Raw genomic sequence first — 9880 nt, 5'->3', positions numbered from 1 at the left:
CAGCACGGTCCCCTGGGATGCAGAGGTGCCCAGTGGCGGCTGAGCCCGTTGCTCCTCTGCCCTGGTGCGGCTCTGCTGCCTGTACTGGCTCTGCAGATGCATCTGGACACGGTCAAATTCATCTGCAACGCTAACAGAAGAGGGCAGGAGCTAAAGCCTGCATGTAGCCACTGCTGAGATAATAGAGACCTCGTTACACCCTGCCACAGCTCGCCTCGCCTGCCACCTCTTGCTTTTTGGAGGGGAACAGGCTTCGAGTCTTTTCAGTTGGTTTGTGCTCCTCTGCTGTCTTCCAGAAAGCGCCTGCAGAGGGAATGGGGCTGGTTCGAACCAGAGGGATGTAATCTGCTTGATAATGAATTTATCAGTGGTGTGCTTGTTGCAAAACCCACAGAGCCGGAATGCTCTGGGGCTCTGGACCGTCTTCCCATCCACTGCTCCACTTTGCTGGAAGGGAGGGTATTGAAGCTCAGCTCTGCCTCCTCTTGGGATTTCGGCCCTTGTGGAGGGGCATCTTTAACCCCACGAGGCCCTGAAGGATTCTGGAGGGACTCTGGCTGACCTGTCCTCCCCATCCCGCTCCCCACACTCAGCAGCACCAGAGGCAGCAGGGAGGCAATGGCTCCCAGAGCCATCCCCGCTGCCAGCACGCTACCCGCTGTGTTGCTCGCCACTTGGCCTTGGGTGGGCTGGAAAACCCAAAAAACCCTGTGAAAGAAGGTTTTCTTCGCCTACGATGTGTGGCGGGTGAAAGCCCAGAGACCATGGGTCCCCAGTGCTGCCTGAAAGTGCCCAAGGCAGGAGGGAGGTTGATCAAACCCCTCCTGCTCTTCTGCTCTGGATGTGCCAGTGGCAGAGCACACGCTCCCCGTGCCAGTGACACAGGCAGGGGTCAGCGCTGCCATGCGGTACCTATATACATAAAGTGGGCAATGCCAGTGACCAACCAAGGCTGCAGGGCAAGCAGAGCTGCATGCTGGCTGGTTGTATTAATTAACTTGGGCTCATCACCTGCTGTAAGCTGTTTTTAGAGCTAGTCTCATCTAAGACACTTAGACTTGCAGCACTTTGCTGTGGCTCTGTTTCCTCTCTCCCTGTAAGGAGTCTTGGGGCAGCCTTTGCTGCCTGAGGTTGCAACACGTCAGGCGTGCCCAGAGGATGCAGAGTTGGATGGATGGCTGTTTTGACAGCTGAGAAGCACCGGGAGGATGGCGTGCACAGTGTGCCTGTGTGGTGCTGGGAATGCATGCTCCTTGCGTGTCGCTGGCAAGCAAGCCCAGGCTTTTGAAGGCTGTGAATTGTTTGCTGCTTGTGTTGAGCAGCACTGGTGGGTAGCTTTGACCTAGACAGGAGCTTTCCATGTGGCTTTGAAAACCTGGGATGCTCACAGCTGGGATGCGTGAAGCCAAAATGCTGTCGGCTGGGTGGACACTTTAGGTTTCCTTAGGAAGGGTGTTTTGGTTTTGTTTCTACTTTGGCAGCAGTGTATGGGAATACACTTCACGCCAGGGGTGACAGTGCCTGTGAGGGCCAGCAGCATGCCTGGACTGACCCCTGGGATGGAGGGAGATGCTGGGAGCTGATGATCCTTCAGTGCCCTGCATCCCAGGGAGCTGTGCCTGCCCAGTAGTATCTCCTCCCACTCGAGTCCTTGTTAGCCCCGCAGCTAATGCCACTGCTGCCTCCCTCGTGTGGGGGTGTCGGGTCGGGGATGGTGGGGCCAAGCGATCAGCCTGACGCCTTGCGTCGGGGCCAGTGTGGCATGGAGGGTATTTCCAGTGACGTGGGTTGGACAGATGGTGCCCTTCTCCAGCCTGGAGTGACATGTGCCCTCCCGACCAGCAGGCTTCATCCTTGTAATTTCCTCTTCGCAGGGCTCCCGGCTGGGCTTTTGTGACGCACTCCCCACACGCAGCAGGGCAGTGCTGTGTTCAGCGCCTGTCCTAAATAACCATCGCCCTGCCTGTGCATCAGTGCTCTGCTGTGCCTGGGGGGTGAGCTGCCTTGAAAATAAAAGTGCCTCCAACAAGGCTGCATGTGGCTTTGGCAGAAACCCTCCCTCTGTGCAGTGCATTGCCTTCCTCCGGGATTTCTGGGACTAACAAATGACAGGGTCCAGTGAGCAGCAGGAATGGGACCAAGCAGCGATGTGGCATCCTGCGGGCAATGAGCCAGGACCTTTTTGGATGTGGAAGGGATGGGCAGGAGGTGACAAGGAGATGGGCGTCTTCGTGGGCAGCACACTGCTCTTTCAGAGGCGGCCTTTCCTCTGCCGCCAGTACTCTCTGGCCTGTGTGGTCATGGTACAAGCCTGCGTTTAAGATTAATGATGGGGAATGCTTTCCTCACAGGCTTCGGAAAGGGGCTCAAAATTCCTGCAAATTAAGATCCTGTCAGAATGAAGGCAAGAAAAACTGGCTAGGATTGGGGGAAGTTGTGACGGAGGTGCTTTTTCCTGTGCAGGACTGCAGAGGCTTGCTGGTGCTTCCCATCCTGCTCGTCCCGGGAGCGGGCTTTCATTGGATCGCAGAGTGGTTTGGGTTGGACAGGACCTTCAGAGATCATCCCATCCAACCTGACCTCAAACACTTCCAGGGATGGGGCAGCCACAGCCTTTCTGGGCAACCTCTGCCAGTGTCTCACCACCCTCATCGTACAACATTTCTTCCCTATGTCCAAGCTAACCCCACCCTCATTCAGTTTAAAACCGTTGCCCCTTGTCCTGTCAGCGCAGGCCCTGGTCAAAAGTCTCTCTCCCTCTTTCCTGTAAGCCCCCTTTAAGTCCTGAGCAGCCGCAGTAAGGTCTCCCCAGAGCCGTCTCTTCTCCAGCCTGCACAGCCCCAACTCTCTCAGCCTTTCTCCATAGCAGAGGTGTCCCAACCCTCGGACCATTTTGGTGGCCTCCTCTGGACCTGCTCTAGCAGGTCCATGTGTGTCTTGTGCTGAGGACCCCAGAGCTGGTCGCAGTGCTCCGGGGGGGGTCTGAGGAGAGTGGAGCAGAGGGGGAGCATCCCCTCCCTCGACCTGCTGGCCACGCTGCTGGTGATGCAGCCCAGGAGCTGCTTGGCTTTCTGGGCTGCAAGCCCACGTTGCCGGCTGGTGTTCCATTTTTTGCCCACTAGTATCCCCCAGTCCTCCTCTGCAGGGCTGCTCTTAGCCCCCTTTCCTTCGACCCCTTCCTGTGGGTGGCCATCCTGTTGGGCACGTGGTGAGGTGGCACGGGGCTGCAGGTAGGACACGTGTCTCCTGGCAGAGCTGCTCTGCAGGCAGAGCCCCGCAGATGGTCTGCCCCCAGCCTGGGCTGCAGTGCCAGCCCTCACCCCCTGCACAGCCCCTGGGCTGTGGAGTAAACCTCCAGGCAGGATGGTCTGCTTGCCTGTGTGCCCTGAGGTGCAGGGATGAGCCAGTCTGTCTGTGGTGGGTGCTGGGGATGGGTTGGGGGTGGGCTGCTGCCTGAGAAAAGCTTCATGGTACGGAGCTGGAGTCAGGAGAACTGGAAGGAGCACAGAAGAGGAGTGGTACAGCGGATGCAGGGGCAATAACAGCGCCATTTCCTCTGAGAAATCTCTATGAAATGCAGCCCACCATCCAGCAGCCAAATGGTTGCACTGAGCTAATAAAGAAGGCACCCCACAGCTAAAATCCCGTGTGTGGAGGCTGCTGGCTGCAGGGGCTGTCAGGGATGTCTTTGTCACTGACGTGGAGAGGCTGATCAGGATGTTGGGAAGGAGGATGCCGTGACCTGGAGGCGCATGAGTCCAGGGTGGCATTTGCGTTGGCGACTGCATCTTCCATCACTTGCAACGTGTGTCCCCAGGATCTGTTGGCATTATGTATTTCTGAGATCCTTGGAGGGGGTGTAGGTGGGAGTTTGTGACCGCTTTTGCTGTTTGGGATAACACCGGCACAAGGCCAGCAGAAACCATGCCTGTTTGCGTGTGCTGGCAAAATGTCCCTCAGTCCATCCAGGAGTTAAGGGAGTTATAACTGCCCATCTGACAGGCTCTGGGTACCACCTGTCTTAACTGAAGGCAGTTGATGCTTAAAGTCAAGCACAGCACGAACCAAGCGGGATTTCTGGTGGCATGTAGACTGAAATGCAAACATGGATGGTAGCTACATCCACGTAGCAAGCATCCATCCATGCAGACATCCTTCCTAGCTTTAGGAGATGATGATGCTTAACTTCCTCAATGGTGAGTCCTCCTGCTCACATGCTGTGGGTGCCAGGGAAGTGCCTGCGCCACTCTGGGAGCAATGGAGTGGGGGTAGGCATTGCTCTTGGTTCATTTGGAGACCCGAGCAGACCTTTGCTTACAGCCAGCAGTGGCTGTGCTGGTGCAGCAAGGCTTGCTCACAGGCTGAACGAATGATGCAGTCAGCAGTGGAGCTGGGACTTGAGGGTGACAGCCCTTATTTTGCTAAGACGGGTTTGAGCGAGGCCGAAGCAGCCATGGCAGGGGACGGGTGGAGGAGAGGGCGGGGGTCCCTCCAGCCTGGCTGCCTGGTGGCATTGGGGTGCAGGAGGGGTGTAGCAGAGCCTGCGACCAAATCCTGCCCCTGGCCCCGGGGCTGGGTGGGTGGTGTTGGATGTGGCTGTGCATCCAGCTCTACGCTAAGCCTGAGTCGTGCTCTGGCTCTTGATGCTGGGCTGGGACTGCTGGCGGGGCACGGGAGAGGCTGGTGTGGACCTGCTGCAAGAGCAGACTGCCACATTTTGAGAGCAAAAACCTTCAGGGAAGAAGCTGTGTCCTGCCTGATGCAAAGGGCATTGCCTTCTGCAGGGAGCGTGCAGACCTCTCTGCAAGTCCTGACAGGTACGGGCATGCCTGTGCAGGCAGGGGGCCACTGACCCCGCTCCCAGTCGGTACTCCCAGCACAATGGTGTATTTTTAGCAAGGCAGGGAAGAGATCTAAGTCAAAGCAAGAGAAAGCTCTTGGTGCTCATCCTCAGGTCGATCTTGCCCAGTTCCATCAATTAAATGCACTGACCTGTTGGCAGGCTGGTAGCTTCTGCCATGCCCCAGTCTTGCTGTGCAGGCAGCTCCTGCCTGCTGAGCCCTGGCAGGGGGACCTAGTTGTGGCCAAAATGACAAATTCTGAATTCCCAGCTTCAGGGAACATTTATTCTTTGTGCCCACAGAGTGGTGGGGTAAGGGCAGCAATGTGTCTGCTTTTCCTTGTCAGGGTGTGATTTTCACTTGAGTCACGGTAGCTCTCCCATCTTGAGGTCTTTGGATAAGCATTTCACGAAGTGGTTACCAAGGCAAAGGGTGCCACGAGCGGTGGCAAGGCTGGAAGCTGAGGTCTTTGGGTGACTCCACTCAAATGAGTCACCCTAGGTTGAAAAGACCGTTTTAGAGGGAAGGATAGGTATTTCATCTGACTTATTTCGAAGTGAGAGGCATCCCTCTGGAGACCGTGTTGGCTAGCTCTCTGCAAAGTATGAAGGGGCCATGGGGTGATGTGTAACCATCTGCAGAATGTGGGACAATTATGAGATGAGCAGAGATAGTCCTCTCTCTTAAATCTTCTCCATTCCACTGACTCCTTCTCTCTAGTGAAGACAGAGTAAGAAGAAACTTTTCCATTCCATTAATTTTCCATTTCCCTCCATCGTGTATCTGCTTTGGATAATAATCTTTTAAATGTCTCCTTATACAGAGGACTGTAATTTTTCTTTCCCCTGCAAGCTCACGTCCTCTGCCTTGCTGGGACAGGAGGTGTTTTCATCTCTGATGACAATGGCACACATGCTTCTGCAGACAAGGACAACCCCTCATTTGCCTGCTGAGGCTTTACTAGTTCTGTTGTATTTTCTGTTCTCCCAACCTTTCCTGTACTCTGCAGCACCCCTTGTGTTTTCCATCGCAGCACCCCTCGTGCTTTCCCATCACAGCATCCCTTGTGTTTCCCATCACTGCTGTTTGCAGAGCCGTTGTGCTCATACGTAGCTGAGGATAGCTCATAAAGTTTCTGACTCCAGCTCTCTGTAAATGCATAGGTGTCATTAGTCTCGTTATGCACTTGCCACAGGAGGCCACTCAGTGTGGCAGCTGGCTGCAGTGGTGTTTTGCATCATGCCTTTATTGCTGGAGCTGGCCGTCCTCTGCTCTGTTGGTGTCTGTAGTGCTCTGGTGCGGCGGTGCCCGGCGCATCCCATGCTCTGGCTGGTGTTTGCCCCGGCTCCTGGGAGCACGTGAGCAAAGAAGGGGAGGATGCCCCTGAAATGGAGCCGCAAACTTTGCAGGAAGCACTTGTTGATGCCTCTCTCTCCATGTCGTTGCAGGCGAAAGACAGTGACGACGATGATGAAGTCACCGTCAGTGTGGACCGGGACCGCTTCATGGATGAGTTCTTTGAGCAGGTGAGAGATTTGTTTCTGCAGTGCAGCTTTAAACCTAGCTCAGAGCTTTCTGTTAGCGCTGGAGCAGGCTGCAGGGCTGTGGTACAGGCTCCCACCACAGGCCGGGAGCAGTGGTCGAGGTGGGGATGGGGGTCTTGCCCTGGCTGATGCTGCTCAGCTGATGCTCCGGGTCCTTGGGGGTTACGCTTAGCATGCTGATTAACAGGAACCAGGCTTCCATGCAGACCTGGTGCTGTCATGGGCTTACCTAGCCCTATGGATGCTTTGCTGTGCCACGTCCTCCTCCAGAAACCAGTGGGGCAGCTGGGCCAGGTGACCGGTCGGTGGGAGCGGGTGAGCCTTGCAGCCTGCCTGCCTCCAGCCTGCTGCTAGAGTGGACCAGCTCTCAAACCTCTCCTGACAGCACCTCTGCGGAGTAGCAGTTTCTTCATGGGATTGATTTACTTTTGTGCCTCTCGTTACCAAACAAGAGGTTGTCTTCTGGCATGTAGGTGGCTATAAGATCTGCATGTGGATTTTTAGCACACCCTTAGCATGGCATGTGTGTAGGGGGTGTTAAAATGTATCTGTGCAGGCAATGGAGTGGGGAATGAAAAAAATCTGATGTGCAGATGGAGGAAGATAAGCAAAGTGGTGGTGTGAGTCGAAGGAGAAGACAGAGCTAGGGGGTGGGCAGGCTGGCAGGCAGAGGGCACAAGTAGAGCCGTGTCTCCTTGTAGTACAGAAGTGCGGGGAAGATGCCAGCATGGAACTGCTGGCAAATGTGCCCTCCCTGGTCTGTGGGGTGAGGGTCCAACTGGGCTTCTCAGCCCCTGGAGCAAAGAGCTGTGGGGGACTGAGCCAGGACAGAGCCTGGCTTGTGCAACCTCAGCAATGTTCTCTATGCTGGAGGTGCAGAATCTGGGAATCCATACATCTGATGCTAATTTAAGTAAACCCCAAATGTTTCTCAGTGCATTGCAAAGGATACAGGACATAGAATCTGCATTACATTGCTGTGACTGCAAAGCTGGCTGCTGTGATGTGGAAGGTCTGATTTCATGGTGGTCCTACAGTTTGAGGATCCAGATGGAAAATATTTGTCCAGGAGGATGTTTGCTGTGGTTCAGATTTGTCATGGATGCTTTGAGATAGGGTTTATTAATCCCTCCCCTTTCCAAAAGTCCAGGTACTCTCACAGGAGACCTGTCGTCTTGTCCATCTCCACAGGTGGAAGAAATTCGAGGGTTCATCGATAAAATTTCGGAGAACGTGGAGGAAGTGAAGAGGAAGCACAGCGCCATTCTTGCATCGCCCAACCCTGACGAGAGTGAGTGAGCTGTGATCTCCTTGTGTCCCTGTGGGCACATGGCTGTGCTGTGCTGGGCCAGTTGTGGGGTGGCTGGAGTCAGGCAGAAGTCCTCTTGTCTGCAGGTGACCATGGCTGGAAAGCCACAAGCTGCTGAGGTGGTTGATGGCTGGGGTGAGGGAGGGCTGGGACTGCGTGGGAAGGAGGTGGAGGGATGACTGATGGCTTTCTGACCTTGAAAGGTGGTGAGGGTCCAGCAAGGCTGCTGGAGGGGAATTCCTGAAGGGTGGGGCAACGTGGAGGCTGAAAAGAGCAAATGGCTGTTTTTATGCGGGTTGGCCATTGTCTTGCCCCAGGCTGCCTGGGGAGGGTACATGGATGAGGCAGCACTTGCAGAACAGGCTGAGCATTGCCTGCTTAGCCCAGAAATGATACGGCTCTTCTTTAGGCCTGCGGTGTGCATTTGTGACCCCGCTCTTTCTGTCCTGAAGGACATTTTGTTGCTGGCTGGCCAAAGAGTCTGTCCCTTCCAGACCTTACTGATGTATCGCTGTTTCTTCCCCAGTCTTGTGTTCCTGAGGAGGTTTGTTGCCAGGAACAGAAGTTAAGGAGCACAGCAACCAAGAAGTGGCAACATTTGGGAGTCTGTGGGATCTGGCAGAGTTAGAGCTGTGGGTGATGAGCTCCCCTGTCCCCAGGTGCAAGCAGTGCATCTCCTGGGGGAGCCAGTGGAGCCAGCACTGGCAGAGCACCTGGGGCTGGTGGGGTCAACTGGGCTTCCTTAGTGCAGAGGCTTTCCAACTTTGGTGTCTGCAAAGCCCTCCCACCTTGTGCAAAGCCCAAAGGAGCAGGTGGGACCGAGGTGCTGAGCTGTGCAAGGGAGAGCAGGGGTGAGCACAGCTGAGCGGAGCTACTTATCAGTGGGGCTGGACCCTGGAAAGGCTCACCCACTGAGGGACATCATTTGAACGTCTCTGCTGCCCAAGCCTGTCCTTCAGTCTTGCTGTGAGCCCTTGTGGGCTCTCCTTCGCCAACCTCCCTCATAGTGCTGGTGGTCGCAGGGCTGATGGTTGCTGTAGGGCTGACCACTTAGGATGGCTCCAAGCTGCCAGCAGCCCTTGTCATCGGGAAAGGTGTTGCTTTCATGGGCCAGTGGGTGACTGCTGAACACTGCTCATGCCCTCCAGGCTGCAGTGTCCCTGGTGCGAAAGTGCGCTTAGGGAGCTGGGAAGCTGAGACCAAGTCTCTGTCTTGTCATCGACGCCCCTCCCATCCACTTCTCTTCATTTGCCCAGTGCAATTCCATGTCTGCTCATATCCAACTGTGAATTGTTTCTAGAGGTCCCAGGAGGTTGTCTGTACACACATTTTCTTATGTCCAGCCCTATGTCAAATCAATGAATATTGCTAATTGCTTGGAAGAACCTGGCCCTTTGGAAATTGTCTCATGCTCATGCTCCTCTCTCCTGGCACCTGCTCCTCAGCTAAAATTTACTTGGCGAAGCCTGGAAGCAAGGGTTTTTGTCAAGGGAATTCATGTGTCTCAGACTGTTGCTCAGTCATCCTCCAGGCTCTTTTAGTCTGTGCTTGCACTGTAAGATTTTGCAGTGTTTCTGTCTGGGTGTTTCCTGGGAAGAGCTGTCATTGCTTTGCTTCTGGCTGCTGGGCTCATACAGCATGCATCGACACAGTGTCCGCTCGGGGCTGAGCCAGAGCTTGGGCTGCAAAGGGCATTTGTGGCGTAAGAGCATGATAATCTATCTAAAAGTCTGAGATCTGCAGTGAACAAGATATGGTGACATTGATGTGACTTCCAGAAGCATCCAGGATGTGGAGAGTGCTCCTGGTTTTTGTTTTACAGTGTTACCTTGCCTTGGTATTGTAGAAAATTCAGTTTATAATGCCAAAAACTGTTTGGGCAGTGAAAGAAGATCCCACACCTTGTTTAGAAATTATTGTTTTGTATTATTGTGGTGTGTCCAGGAGATGTGGTGGGGCTGATCAGGTGCTCAAAGGTAGATAGGCTCACAGACTCAGAGTGGTTTGGGTCGGAAGGGACCTTCAAAGATGATCCAGTCCAACTCCCCTGCCAGGGGCAGGGACATCTCCTGAGGAGAGCGGAGCAGAGGGGGAGCATCCCCTCCCTCGACATGCTGGCCACACTGCTGGTGATGCAGCCCAGGAGATGTTTGGCTTTCTGGGCTGCAAGTGTACGTTGCCAGCTG

General features: G+C 54.8%; 1 protein-coding gene across 1 annotated transcript in view; it reads left to right on the top strand.

Annotated features, from left to right (window-relative positions):
* The first annotated feature begins 6295 nt into the window (after positions 1-6295).
* STX1A (syntaxin 1A (brain)) overlaps positions 6296-9880 on the top strand; it is a 72800-nt gene continuing 69215 nt past the window's right edge. The window contains exons 1-2 of the mRNA XM_010570077.1: positions 6296-6367; positions 7577-7676. Coding sequence (XP_010568379.1) covers positions 6347-6367; positions 7577-7676 — 121 coding nt within the window. The 5' untranslated portion in view covers positions 6296-6346. The remainder of the gene's footprint in view (positions 6368-7576; positions 7677-9880) is intronic.

Source organism: Haliaeetus leucocephalus, unplaced genomic scaffold, assembly GCF_000737465.1.
Source record: "Haliaeetus leucocephalus isolate CR32 unplaced genomic scaffold, Haliaeetus_leucocephalus-4.0 Scaffold285, whole genome shotgun sequence".
Taxonomy (NCBI): domain Eukaryota; kingdom Metazoa; phylum Chordata; class Aves; order Accipitriformes; family Accipitridae; genus Haliaeetus; species Haliaeetus leucocephalus.
Note: the sequence above shows the minus strand (reverse complement) of the source record. Positions and strands in the feature narration are given on the sequence as shown.